The 15,404-nt window shown below is 50.0% G+C and overlaps 1 protein-coding gene across 2 annotated transcripts in view; it reads left to right on the forward strand.

Moving 5' to 3' along the window:
* ACYP2 (acylphosphatase 2) overlaps nucleotides 1-14,157 on the forward strand; it is a 301,455-nt gene extending 287,298 nt beyond the window's left edge. For both annotated transcript variants that reach the window (XM_068279728.1, XM_068279727.1), the window contains exon 4: nucleotides 13,897-14,157. In XM_068279728.1, the coding sequence (XP_068135829.1) occupies nucleotides 13,897-14,011 (115 nt within the window). In that variant the 3' untranslated portion in view covers nucleotides 14,012-14,157. The remainder of the gene's footprint in view (nucleotides 1-13,896) is intronic.
* The last annotated feature ends 1,247 nt before the right edge of the window (nucleotides 14,158-15,404 follow it).

The raw sequence follows: 15,404 nt of genomic DNA on the forward strand, positions 1-15,404 counted from the left end.
TAAAGCTTATTGAAGCATACAGGGCTTCTAATATACTTATTTAAATATAAAGCTTATTATATAATTCTTCTTAAAGGGGAACTGAAGAGAGAGGTATATGGAGGCTGTCATGTTTATTTCCTTTTAATCAATACCAGTTGCCTGGCAGCCCTGCTGATCTATTTCTCTGCAGTAGTATCTGAATAACACCAGAAACAAGCATGCAGCTAGTCTTGTCAGATCTGACTTTAAAGTCTGAACCACTGAAACACCTGATCTGCTGTATGCTTGTTCAGGGGCTATGGCTAATAGTATTAGAGGCAGAGGATCCGTAGGGCTGCCAGGCAACTGGTATTGCTTAAAAGGAAATAAACATGACAGCCTCCATACACCTCTCTCTTCAGTTCCCCTTTAAAACAATTAATTATATAAGAAATAATTGCTTATCAAATCTTAATAATATAAAATCATTTTCTATATAAATATAATAACTTCAAACGGCAGAGGTCAGCCTTTCATAACAAATAATATTAATTATATAAGACAATGAAACCGCCAGGTGGCATCATTGAATCATCTTTAACTAATTGGGAAAACACCTTCTTTGTTTAATATTTATAAAACTTGTTCCCAAAACATCATGTGTTATCAGCGTTCAGTGTTCAGCTAACTGAGACATCCTTGTACCCAGAACACGTCACCAATTCTTCCAGAACCAAAATAATCCTACGAGAATGTTTTACTGTCTCAAATCATCACTGGCTTTGCAATATATTTCAAAGTATTACATTCTATTATATAGGGTTTACAATAATCATTTCTTTCTTTAGAAGGACTGTATTGATTGTTAATATTTATATATACATACACATATGACAGGTTTTCCTGCATAAATAAAACCGCTAGAATTCTGACATCCCCCCTTGCAGGAAAATGATTGCAGATGATTAGCGATCTCTGTTGTTGTTATATTTCTCCGAAAGAAAAAAAAAATCTATAATCAAAATTAAAAGTAATGCAATCTTTCATTCTTGCAAAACCTTGCTCATTAAGTAGAGTTGTCAGCTGTGTTGCCTGCCTGACAATAGACTCAATAGTAAGATTAATATCTTCTCTAATAAATATATTTTGCTAGTCTAGATATGGCTATAATCTTTATATATGACATATGTATGGATTCACCCTTGAATCTGTAATTTCTATCACTGTGGTAGTTTGTGTAGATATGTAGGGAATTCTAGGCAATAATTGTCAAGACATGTGGTAAAACTTAAAGTTCAAAATGTATAAATCGGAATTATACCGTTCATGTGGCTCCGAGGTTCTTTTGCAGCACAATGCATTCAAAATATTATTAGCTTACAACAGGTTAATTAGTTAGTTGGTTAGTATTCTGTATTAATACAGTTAATTACACCTTTCTTATACCACAAGGTTTCTTTTCACAAATGGTATGTAATAGTGTGTGTAGTTTGCCAGCAGAATCCCATAAAATGTCATCTTTCTATTTAAATATAGAGTTGGGCCGAACGGTTCGCCTGCGAACGGTTCCATGCGAACTTCCGTGGTTCGCGTTCGTGTCCCGCAGGCGAACCTTTGCGGAAGTTCGGTTCGCCCCATAATGCACATGGAGGGTCAACTTTGACCCTCTACATCACAGTCAGCAGGCCCAGTGTAGCCAATTAGGCTACACTAGCCCCTGGAGCCACTCCCCCCTTATATAAGGCAGGCAGCGGCGGCCATTACGGTCACTCGTGTGCCTGCGTTAGTGAGAGTAGGGCGAGCTGCTGCAGACTGTCTCTCATAGGGAAAGATTAGTTAGGCTTAGCTTGTTCCTGGCTGCATACCTGTTCTGTGAACCCACCACTGCATACCTGTACTGTGAACCCACCACTGCATACCTGTTCTGTGAACCCAACACTGCATACCTGTTCTGTGAACCCACCACTGCATACCTGTACTGTGAACCCACCACTGCATACCTGTACTGTGAACCCACCACTGCATACCTGTTCTGTGAACCCAACACTGCATACCTGTTCTGTGAACCCACCACTGCATACCTGTTCAGTGAACCCACCACTGCATACCTGTTCAGTGAACCTGCCACTGCATACCTGTTCTGTGAACCCACCACTGCATACCTGTTCTGTGAACCCACCACTGCATACCTGTTGTGTTCAGTGAACCTGCCACTGCATACCTGTTCTGTTCAGTGGACCCGCCACTGTATACCTGTTCAGTGAACCCGCCACTGCATACCTGTTGTGTTCAGTGAACCTGCCACTGCATACCTGTTCTGTGAACCCGCCACTGCATACCTGTTCTGTTCAGTGGACCCGCCACTGTATACCTGTTCTGTTCAGTGAACACGCCACTGTATACCTGTTCAGTGAACCCACCACTGCATACCTGTTCTGTGAACCCGCCACTGTATACCTGTACTGTTCAGTGAACCCGCCACTGCATACCTGTTCTGTTCAGTGGACCCGCTACTGTATACCTGTTCTGTTCAGTGATCCCGCCACTGTATAACTGTACTGTTCAGTGAACCCGCCACTGCATACCTGTTCTGTTCAGTGGAGCCGCTTCTGTATACCGGTTCTGTTCAGTGAACGGCGCCTAGATGAGTGTCTCGGGGGGCACACAAAAGATAATAAGGTCGTTGCTTCATTGTGGTCAGACCAAATTTGATCAGCTGGACAGTCACTGTTCTGTCATTCAGCTACATCAGCCAGGCGACCATATGGGCTGTAAAGCCACCAAAACCTGCACTCTCGCCATGGTGCGCACCAGTCCAGCACGGCCGTCACTACACAAACAGCTGTTTGCGGTGCGTTACACGGTGAGTTTGGTGTGTCAGTGTGAAGCAGTACTCTAATTACACTACCTGATTGATGTATACACATGCAAGATGTTTTAAAGCACTTTAGGCCTGTCATTTAGCATTCAATGTGATTTCTGCCCCTAAAACGCTGCTTTGCGTCAAATCCAGATTTTTCCCGGGGACTTTTGGCGTGTATCCCACTCCGCCATGCCCCCCTCCAGGTGTTAGACCCCTTGAAACATCTTTTCCATCACTTTTGTGGCCAGCATAATTTTTTTTCCTTCAAAGTTCGCATCCCCATTGAAGTCTATTGCGGTTCGCGAACTTTAACGCGAACCGAACCTTCCGTGGAAGTTCGCGAACCTAAAATCGGAGGTTCGGCCCAACTCTATTTAAATATAGATATCATATCAAAAATGTAGGCATTGTAAAGTTCTTGGTAATTCAAGTTGCTAGATAGCTAGTTGCAGTAGCTGTTTTCAAATATATTCTCAATAAAGCATATATATTAACATCTCATTGTTGAAGTTGCTTTTCCACTTCATGTTTCCAGTATTTTGCAGTAATTCTCTCTTGGATTTATCAGGATCTTTATCACTGATTTAAAAGTCTCTTGAAACTTATGTTGTAGTCTGTCAGCATTCTTGTATGTAAATCTTGGCATGTTTACTTTCGCAAACAAAAGTCAAATGTGATAGATTATCTTGTAGATTAAGTTTGATATATGGTTGTTTTCTTGTTAAGCACAGTCTCTTCTCATGGCAATACTTAAAGAGAACCTGAGGTGGGATTATATTATGGCTGTGGGGCACAGAGGCTGGTTGTGCGCACTAAGACCAGCCTCCGTTGCCCCATGGTGTGCCTCCAGGACCCCCCTGCGCGCCGCTATACCCCCCGCAGTGCTGATGACAATGTTTACCTAAGCGCTGTCTGTCAGCGCCACTCCCCCGCCTCCTCCGCATCGGCGCTACCTGCCTGTGTCCCTTCCCTCCTGCTGATAGGAGGGAAGTGACGCGGGCGGGTAGCGCCGATACGGAGGAGGCAGGGGGGCGGCGCTAACAGACAGGCATAGGTAAACATTGTGCTGGCGACACGCTGCATGTCGCTAGCACTGCGGGGGGTATAGCGGCGCGCAGGGGGTCCTGGAGGCACACCATGGGGCAACGGAGGCTGGTCTTAGTGTGCACAACCAGCCTCTGTGCCCCAGTAACATAATTAAATCCCACCATCCCACTTTAATGTAGTTACACGCTTGATCCTGGATACGTCATGTGTAGATTTTCTCTCTGATTGAAGTAGTTCTTCACACTAATCATTCATTAGTATTGGAATCAGTAATCATTCAGAATTTTGTATTCTGGAAACTTCTTTAACAGGTATCATATAGCTTTCAGTCAAGTATCTGTTATTCTTGTATGCAGTAAGGACCCCCCCCTTGTGCCGCTTTATAGCAATGTAGTATCAGTCCAATGTTTTACTAGCAGTTCAGTCTGCCACTTTAGCGCATTATTGACAATTCAGGCTGTTTAAAACATTTCATCTGTAATATTATCAAATAGTCTCGCAAATAACTCTGTTTTTCTGAGTTGACTATGGCTAGTCATCTTGCATCTATACGTCTAGTGTGTAGGCAGTGGCGTACCTAAGGTATTTGACACCCGGTGCTGGGTCTTAAATTACACCCCCCCCCCCCCCCAAAAAGTAAAGGAGTGTGGCATGCTAAGCACACCATGGCGGGTAATGCCAGGTATAGGTGCCCCCAGTATATGTAGCCTGGAATTGTTGCCCCCAGTATAGGTAGTGTAGTATAGCCACAATAAGCAGTGTCTCCCTACAAAATACATATGATGCAGCAGTGTTTTGCCAAAATATATAATGTGACAGCCATTAGGTAGCCAGATAACCCCCCTTTAGTGCCGGTAGCCAGATGACCTCCACCATTTATTGTATAGGTAGCTAGATAACCCCCCATTTAGGATCGGGAACTAACATTATACCCAATTACAGTATATATAGCCAGATCTCTCTTTAGTATATAGCCATTGTATATAGTCAGACCCCCCTTTAGTATTATAGCCAGCGTATATATTCAGATCCTCCCCTATATATAGCCAATGTATACAGTCAGATCCTCCCCTATATATAGCCAATGTATACAGTCAGATCCTCCCCTATATATAGCCAATGTATACAGTCAGATCCTCCTGTACATAGCCAATGTATACAGTCAGATCCTCCCCTATATATAGCCAATGTATACAGTCAGATCCTCCCCTATATATAGCCAATGTATACAGTCAGATCCTCCCCTATATATAGCCAATGTATACAGTCAGATCCTCCCCTATATATAGCCAATGTATACAGTCAGATCCTCCCCTATATATAGCCAATGTATACAGTCAGATCCTCCCCTATATATAGCCAATGTATACAGTCAGATCCTCCTGTACATAGCCAATGTATACAGTCAGATCCTCCCCTATATATAGCCATTGTATATAGTCAGACCCCCCTTTAGTATTATAGCCAGCGTATATATTCAGATCCTCCCCTATATATAGCCAATGTATACAGTCAGATCCTCCTGTACATAGCCATTGTATATAGACAGATCCCTCGTATATAATCAGATCTCCAGTGTATACAGTTAGATCTCCCCTGTATATGGCCAATGTAATTCTGACTGAGTGACCCCCAGGTGTACACACACACAGAGAGAGAGAGACAGAAGGAAGATAGAGCGGAGAGCGTCAGGAGAGACAGAGCAGAGGACAGGAGGGAGAGAGACCAGAGGGAAAGAGGAGAGAGACAGAGCAGAGAGACAGAGGAGGTAATGAAACAGAGCAAAGAGAGACAGAGCAGAGAGAGATGGGGAGAGAGACAGGCGGGAGAGACAGAGGAGAGAGACAGGGGAGAGAGAGATGGAAGAGAAAGAGAGACAGGAGAGAGAGAGAGAGGGAAGAGAAAGAGAGAGAGACAGAAGGGAGATAGAGCGGAGAGCGTCAGGAGAGAGAGACAGAGCAGAGGACAGGAGGGAGAGAGACCAGAGGGAAAGAGGAGAGAGACAGAGCAGAGAGACAGGAGGGAGAGACAGAGGAGGGAATGAAACAGAGCAAAGAGAGACAGAGCAGAGAGAGATGGGGAGAGAGACAGGCGGGAGAGACAGAGGAGAGAGAGAGACAGGGGAGAGAGAGATGGAAGAGAAAGAGAGACAGGAGAGAGAGAGAGGAAAGAGAAAGAGAGAGAGACAGAAGGGAGAGACAGGTAGAAAAGAGAGCGGAGCGAGACAGGAGGGAGAGACAGAGCAGAGAGAGACAGGAGGGAGAGAGACAGGAGGGGGAGACAGAGAGACAGGAGGACGAGACGAAGACACAGAGAAGAGAGAGAGGAGGGTGAGACAGGAGAGAAAGAGACTGAGTAGAGATAGACATGAGGGAGAGACAGGAGAGAGAGAGATAAACAGGAGGGAGAGAGAGAGAGAGAGAGGAGGAAGAGACAGAGCAGAGAGAGAGAGAGAGAGTCAGGAGGGGGAGACAGAGCAGAGAGAGAGAGAGAGTCAGGAGGGGGAGACAGAGCAGAGAGAGAGAGAGAGACAGGAGGGAGAGAGCAGGAAGAGAAAGAGCAGAGAGACAGGAGGGAGGGACAGAGCAGAGACAGACAGGAGGGAGAGAGAGACAGACAGCAGGGAGAGAGATAGAGCAGGAAGAGAGAGAGAGACAGACAGCAGGGAGAGAGAGAGAGACAACAGGGAGAGAGAGAGAGAGAGCAGGGAGAGAGAGACAGACAGCAGGGAGAGAGAGACAGACAGCAGGGAGAGAGAGACAGACAGCAGGGAGAGAGAGACAGACAGCAGGGAGAGAGAGACAGGAGGGAAGGAGGGAGGGAGAGACAGGAGAGAGGGAGGGAGAGACAGACAGGAGAGAGGGAGGGAGAGAAAGACAGGAGAGAGGGAGGGAGAGACAGGAGGGAGGGAGAGACAGACAGGAGGGAGGGAGAGACAGACAGACAGGAGGGAGGGAGAGACAGACAGGGAGAGAGAGACAGACAGCAGGGATAGAGAGAGAGAGAGAGAGACAGCAGGGAGAGAGAGAGAGAGAGAGAGAGAGAGAGAGAGAGAGAGAGATAGACAGCAGGGAGAGACAGACAGACAGGAGGGAGAGAGAGACAGACAGGAGAGAGGGAGGGAGGGACAGACAGGAGAGAGGGAGGGAGAGACAGACAGGAGAGAGGGAGGGAGAGACAGACAGGAGAGAGGGAGGGAGAGACAGACAGGAGAGAGGGAGGGAGAGACAGACAGGAGGGAGGGAGGGAGAGAGACAGGAGGGAGGGAGAGACAGACAGGATGGAGGGAGGGAGAGACAGACAGGAGGGAAGGAGGGAGAGACAGACAGGAGGGAGGGAGACAGAGACAGACAGGAGGGAGGGAGACAGAGACAGACAGGAGGGAGGGAGACATACAGGAGGGAGGGAGACATACAGGAGGGAGGGAGAGACAGAGGAGAGACAGACAGGAGGGAGGGCAGGAGAGAGGGCGAGACAGACAGGAGGGAGGGAGAGACAGACAGGAGGGAGGGAGAGACAGAGGAGAGACAGACAGGAGGGAGGGCAGGAGAGAGGGCGAGACAGACAGGAGGGAGGGAGGGAGGGACAGACAGGAGAGAGGGAGGGAGAGACAGACAGGAGAGAGGGAGGGAGAGACAGACAGGAGAGAGGGAGGGAGAGACAGACAAGAGAGAGGGAGGGAGAGACAGACAGGAGAGAGGGAGGGAGAGACAGACAGGAGGGAGGGAGGGAGAGACAGACAGGAGGGAGGGAGAGACAGGAGGGAGGGAGACACAGGAGGGAGAGAGAGACAGACAGCAGGGATAGAGAGAGAAAGAGAGAGAGACAGCAGGGAAAGAGAGAGAGAGAGAGAGAGAGAGAGAGAGAGAGAGAGAGAGACAGCAGGGAGAGACAGACAGACAGGAGGGAGAGAGAGACAGAGAGGAGAGAGGGAGGGAGAGACAGAGAGGAGAGAGGGAGGGAGGGACAGACAGGAGAGAGGGAGGGAGAGACAGACAGGAGAGAGGGAGGGAGAGACAGACAGGAGGGAGGGAGGGAGAGACAGACAGGAGGGAGGGAGGGAGAGACAGACAGGAGGGAGGGAGGGAGGGAGGGAGGGAGGGAGAGAGACAGGAGGGAGGGAGGGAGGGAGGGAGAGAGACAGGAGGGAGACAGAGACAGACAGGAGGGAGACAGAGACAGACAGGAGGGAGGGAGACAGAGACAGACAGGAGGGAGGGAGACAGAGACAGACAGGAGGGAGGGAGACAGAGACAGACAGGAGGGAGGGAGACATACAGGAGGGAGGGAGACATACAGGAGGGAGGGAGACATACAGGAGGGAGGGAGAGACAGAGGAGAGACAGACAGGAGGGAGGGCAGGAGAGAGGGCGAGACAGACAGGAGGGAGGGAAAGACAGACAGGAGGGAGGGAGAGACAAAGGAGAGACAGACAGGAGGGAGGGCAGGAGAGAGGGCGAGACAGACAGGAGGGAGGGAGAGACAGACAGGAGGGAGGGAGGGAGAGACAGACAGGAGGGAGGGAGAGACGGGAGGGAGGGAGACCCAGGAGGGAGGGAGAGACAGACAGGAGGGAGGGAGAGACAGACAGGAGGGAGGGAGAGACAGACAGGAGGGAGGGAGAGACAGACAGCAGGGAGGGAGAGACAGACAGCAGGGATAGAGAGAGAGAGAGAGACAGCAGGGAGAGAGAGAGAGAGAGAGAGAGAGAGAGAGAGACAGCAGGGAGAGACAGACAGACAGGAGAGAGAGAGAGACAGACAGGAGAGAGAGAGAGACAGACAGGAGAGAGAGAGAGACAGACAGGAGAGAGGGAGGGAGGGACAGACAGGAGAGAGGGAGGGAGAGACAGACAGGAGAGAGGGAGGGAGAGACAGACAGGAGAGAGGGAGGGAGAGACAGACAAGAGAGAGGGAGGGAGAGACAGACAGGAGAGAGGGAGGGAGAGACAGACAGGAGAGAGGGAGGGAGAGACAGACAGGAGAGAGGGAGGGAGAGACAGACAGGAGGGAGGGAGAGACAGACAGGATGGAGGGAGGGAGAGACAGACAGGAGACAGAGACAGACAGGAGGGAGGGAGACAGAGACAGACAGGAGGGAGGGAGACAGAGACAGACAGGAGGGAGAGAGACAGAGACAGACAGGAGGGAGGGAGACAGAGACAGACAGGAGGGAGGGAGACACAGAGACAGACAGGAGGGAGGGAGACAGAGACAGACAGGAGGGAGGGAGACAGAGACAGACAGGAGGGAGGGAGACATACAGGAGGGAGGGAGACATACAGGAGGGAGGGAGAGACAGAGGAGAGACAGACAGGAGGGAGGGCAGGAGAGAGGGCGAGACAGACAGGAGGGAGGGAGAGACAGACAGGAGGGAGGGAGAGACAGAGGAGAGACAGACAGGAGGGAGGGCAGGAGAGAGGGCGAGACAGACAGGAGGGAGGGAGAGACAGACAGGAGGGAGGGAGAGACAGACAGGAGGGAGGGAGGGAGAGACAGACAGGAGGGAGGGAGGGAGAGACAGACAGGAGGGAGGGAGAAACAGACAGGAGGGAGGGGGGGAGACAGACAGGAGGGAGGGGGGGGAGACAGACAGGAGGGAGGGGGGGAGACAGACAGTAGGGAGGGGGGGGGGAAACAGATAGGAGGGAGGGGGGAGAGACAGACAGTAGGGAGGGGGGGGGGAAACAGATAGGAGGGAGGGGGAGATAGGAGGGAGGGGGAGACAGACAGGAGGGAGAGATAGAGGTGTACTGTCCAGCGGAAGTGTCACATTGTAATGTTCACCAAAGGTGTACCTGGGTGGCCCAGCTTGTCGGGAGATGAGCAGCCACAGGGAAGCGGCAGGCAGGCGGCATCTAGTTGTCATGGCTGCAGCGGTGGAGGAGCTGCAGCATGGATGAAAACTGTGCCTCTGGGTTCCCCGTGAGCCTGGAAGGAGGTGCAGAGCAAGTCTTCCCTTGGAAGCATTTGGCGTCTGGTGATAGTCCCAGGGTGCTGCGGTGACGCGGAGGCGGCAGCAGCAGCAGCCGTGGTGGGGATCATGGCAGACATCCCATGTGCGTCCCACGTGCAGCCCTGAGCGGCTTCCCGCTGAAGGTGGATTTCCGGAGGATGGCTGAACTGACAGCCGAGGTGACGGAGGCGGGGCCAAAAGGGGTTTTAGCCGGCTGCCAATAGAAGGGAGGCGGAGCATGTACTGCTGGCTTAAAATCTGTGATAGGTTGGGCTGGCTTCTTTGACACCCCCATCCCCACCTGTCACCCGGTGCGTGGCGCCCCTGTGCGCCCAATGGACAGAACGCCACTGTGTGTAGGACAGTCTTTGCACACCATGTCACTTGAAGGCGTTTCACTCTCTTAGTTTCTTCAGTACTTCTCTTGTATATATACGGATTAGGTATTTAATTGATATTTGAACTGTTCTTGCTCTTTAGGTCATGTAGCGTGTGCTCCTCTAATTATGGTGCATCTTCCTTTTCCACCATTAGGCAATAACTTGTATGCAAGAACCAGTCATAGGGCAATTTCATTTGTCCCAGGAAGCTTTCTTGAAACTTGAAAAGGATGAGTAACAACGGTCATCTCCAAGTTGTATTATTAAACGGAACGTTGTATTGTTTTCATTATCAGTCACTATACAGAGCTGTGTGCAGATTTACGATAGTCCCTTGCTGAACATATCTTTTCACCATTTAGGATATTTTCATCTCTCTTGGAATGCAAACAAATGTTAAACTGTCCTGCTACATTAAGTTAAACGCTGCTACATTATGTGGATTTTGTAGAAAAACACTGTCACATTATGTGCCATTTGGGGGAAACAGCTTCCTAATTTTGTGTATTTTGTAGGAAAATGTTGCCAATTATGTGAATTTCTGGTCAAATAATACTGCTAATACTGGGGCACACTAGACAACTTAAACTGGAGAGGGGGCTGCTTATACTGGGGACACACCTGACTATCTAAACTGGAGAGGGGGCTGCTAATACTGGGACACACCTGACTATCTAAACTGGAGAGGGGGCTGCTTATACTGGGGCACAACTGACTATCTAAACTGGAGAGGGGGCTGCTTATACTGGGACACACCTGACTATCTAAACTGGAGAGGGGGCTGCTTATACTGGGACACACCTGACTATCTAAACTGGAGAGGGGGCTGCTTATACTGGGGCACAACTGACTATCTAAACTGGAGAGGGGGCTGCTTATACTGGGACACACCTGACTATCTAAACTGGAGAGGGGGCTGCTAATACTGGGACACACCTGACTATCTAAACTGGAGAGGGGGCTGCTAATACTGGGACACACCTGACTATCTAAACTGGAGAGGGGGCTGCTAATACTGGGACACACCTGACTATCTAAACTGGAGAGGGGACTGCTAATACTGGGGCACACCTGACTATCTAAACTGGAGAGGGGCTGCTTATACTGGGACACACCTGACTATCTAAACTGGAGAGGGGGCTGCTTATACTGGGGCACAACTGACTATCTAAACTGGAGAGGGGGCTGCTTATACTGGGACACACCTGACTACATAAACTGGAGAGGGGGCTGCTAATACTGGGACACACCTGACTATCTAAACTGGAGAGGGGGCTGCTTATACTGGGACACACCTGACTATCTAAACTGGAGAGGGGGCTGCTTATACTGGGACACACCTGACTATCTAAACTGGAGAGGGGGCTGCTTTTACTGGGACACACCTGACTATCTAAACTGGAGAGGGGGCTGCTAATACTGGGACACACCTGACTATCTAAACTGGAGAGGGGGCTGCTAATACTGGGACACACCTGACTATCTAAACTGGAGAGGGGGCTGCTAATACTGGGACACACCTGACTATCTACACTGGAGAGGTGGCTGCTAATACTGGGGTACACCTGACTATCTAAACTGGAGAGGGGGCTGCTTATACTGGGACACACCTGACTATCTAAAGTGGAGAGGGGGCTGCTTATACTGGGACACACCTGACTATCTAAAGTGGAGAGGGGGCTGCTTATACTGGGACACACCTGACTATCTAAACTGGAGAGGGGGCTGCTTATACTGGGACACACCTGACTATCTAAACTGGAGAGGGGGCTGCTTATACTGGGACACACCTGACTATCTAAACTGGAGAGGGGGCTGCTTATACTGGGACACACCTGACTATCTAAACTGGAGAGGGGGCTGCTTATACTGGGACACACCTGACTATCTAAACTGGAGAGGGGGCTGCTTATACTGGGACACACCTGACTATCTAAACTGGAGAGGGGGCTGCTAATACTGGGACACACCTGACTATCTAAACTGGAGAGGGGGCTGCTTATACTGGGACACACCTGACTATCTAAACTGGAGAGGTGGCTGCTAATACTGGGGTACACCTGACTATCTACACTGGAGAGGGGGCTGCTTATACTGGGACACACCTGACTATCTAAACTGGAGAGGGGGCTGCTTATACTGGGACACTCCTGACTTTCTAAACTGGAGAGGGGGCTGCTAATACTGGGGACACACCAGACTATCTAAGCTGGAGAGGGGGCTGCTTATACTGGGGCACAACTGACTATCTAAACTGGAGAGGGGGCTGCTTATACTGGGACACACCTGACTACATAAACTGGAGAGGGGGCTGCTAATACTGGGACACACCTGACTATCTAAACTGGAGAGGGGGCTGCTAATACTGGGACACACCTGACTATCTAAGCTGGAGAGGGGGCTGCTAATACTGGGACACACCTGAGTATCTAAACTGGAGAGGGGGCTGCTTATACTGGGACACACCTGACTATCTAAACTGGAGAGGGGGCTGCTTATACTGGGACACACCTGACTATCTAAACTGGAGAGGGGGCTGCTTATACTGGGACACACCTGACTATCTAAACTGGAGAGGGGGCTGCTTATACTGGGACACACCTGACTATCTAAACTGGAGAGGGGGCTGCTTATACTGGGACACACCTGACTATCTAAACTGGAGAGGGGGCTGCTAATACTGGGACACACCTGACTATCTAAACTGGAGAGGGGGCTGCTTATACTGGGACACACCTGACTATCTAAACTGGAGAGGGGGCTGCTTATACTGGGACACACCTGACTATCTAAGCTGGAGAGGGGGCTGATAATACTGGGGACACACCAGACTATCTAAACTGGAGAGGGGGCTGCTTATACTGGGACACACCTGACTATCTAAACTGGAGAGGGGGCTGCTAATACTGGGGTACACCTGACTATCTAAACTGGAGAGGGGGCTGCTAATACTGGGGCACACCTGACTATCTAAGCTGGAGAGGGGGCTGCTAATACTGGGGCACACCTGACTATCTAAACTGGAGAGGGGGCTGCTAATACTGGGACACACCTCACTATCTACACTGGAGAGGTGGCTGCTAATACTGGGGTACACCTGACTATCTAAACTGGAGAGGGGGCTGCTTATACTGGTGGCACAACTGCCTACCTACACTGCAGAAGAGGACTATCCAATACTGAGGGCACACCTGTGTACCTATAGTGTGGGGGGGAGGGGGTTCATTGGCTACCTGGATCGGTGGTTGAACTAAAACTAGGGGCATATTTTGCTTCTGGGATGGGGGGCGGGGGGGGGGGGGGGTACATTGCTTTGTTACCAGGGCTGGCGCTTCCATAGAGGCAAAGAGGGCCATTGCCCCAGGGCACCAGAACCTATAGGGCCCCCAAGGTGTCCCCCCTCCTCTCCAGCTATGGTGACCCTACGCATGCCTGCAGGGGGTAAGGAAGAGAAGACATCCAGAGCATAGAGCATGGTGCTGCCTCATCTGGCAGCCAGCTCGAAGGCCCAGGGTGGTAAATTTGCTGTGGGGGGTGGGGCTGTGCTGGGGGGCCACATTGTAGGAAGAACCGGCCCTGTTTGTGGGCCATGCATCAAGCTGCATGTAGTAATAGGCTATTGGACTCACTGAGACCGCACCCTCCTGTATCTGTGACTGCCGTTACACTTTGTCCTTCTGTATTTTGCAGGATGGCGTGGCTGAGCAAGGTGGGCAGTCCCAGTTCCCGGATCGATCGGACTGTATTTTCTGATGAGAAGGTCATCCCTAAGCTTCAGTACAACGGATTCGGCACTAGATACTAAACAATGACTCGGAAGTGATATAAGTGACGCCCTCTGATGATCGCAGGCTGGAGATTGCTCTATATTTGCACAGCACATGTTAGCCTAGATTCCGGTGCTGCCATGTTGTGATGAATCTGTTGTAATAAACGCTGCTGTGGTGAGGCTGCCAGTCGCTTCTGTAGCAGAACATCGGGGATGATTTCCAGCAAGGTTGGGAAACACTGCAGAATATACACGAGTCAGGCAAAAACGGCGCTGCTACTGAGAGAGCACGCTGCCTCAGGCCAAAATGAGAATTACATCTATAGCGGCACTCAGTCACGTCTCTATGGTTACAGGGTGTTGCGTGACGCACCAGGGTATTATACACTGGATGTCAGCTTGTAATACGCTGGCACGTCCTGACGTTGCATCATGTGACGTCCTGTTGCCATGGAGACGCGATGCAGAAAGTGGTAATTGAAGGTGAGATTCAAATCACCTGCAGCCCGCTCACAACTCTGCAAGGAGGGGGAAGGAAGGGAGGGGGGGGGTGTGAAATGTGAAGAATGCGGCCCGTGGTCCGCAGCATGTGGCCCATGCCATGTTTAGATTGCCCAGCCCCTAGTTACACTGTCAGGAAGGTTAACCTCACTGGCTCCATGGTGCTCTGGCCCTTTAAGGACTACAGTCCTTTTCTAATGAAATGAAAAAAAATGTCAGTAAAATACATCATACTAGTAAAAAGGCCCGCCTGTTAAAAAAACGTGCGCTAGGTCACAGCCGCTACCCCCCCCCGCAATGCGCGCCCATACGCGTCCTGCTTGCTCCTTCCCCACCACTGTCTGAAGTATAGGCACACAGGGAGCTGCTTGCCTGGCAGCTGGAAAAAGTGGTTATTTCCCAGAATGCAATGAGGACCTCTGTGAGCCCCACACAGCAAACTGTCAGATCCGACCCTGTGTCCTAACTGCCCTGGCTGCGCACATGCTCAGTACAGAAACGCCAGAGACACACAACCATTCAGCTGGTGAGGCAGGGACACTTGCATTTTATTGTATAGGATGTGGTCCATTACAATGCAGCGATGTTTACATGCCTATAATATCATATGGGCCGTCCATTCACATGCAGCAACACAGCGTACAGAACACCCATAGTGTAAACACAGAATAACTAATCCAGAATAATCAGCTGATGTCATGTCACCTTTATATATATATGGCAATCAGCTGATGTCCTGTCACTGTCACCTGTATACATATGGCAATCAGCTGATGTCATGTCACCTTTATATATATATGGCAATCAGCTGATGTCCTGTCACTGTCACCTGTATACATATGGCAATCAGCTGATGTCATGTCACTTGTATACATATGGCAATCAGCTGATGTCATGTCACCTGTATACATATGGCAATCAGCTGATG

This window comes from Hyperolius riggenbachi, chromosome 4 (genome assembly GCF_040937935.1).
Source record: "Hyperolius riggenbachi isolate aHypRig1 chromosome 4, aHypRig1.pri, whole genome shotgun sequence".
Lineage (NCBI taxonomy): Eukaryota > Metazoa > Chordata > Amphibia > Anura > Hyperoliidae > Hyperolius > Hyperolius riggenbachi.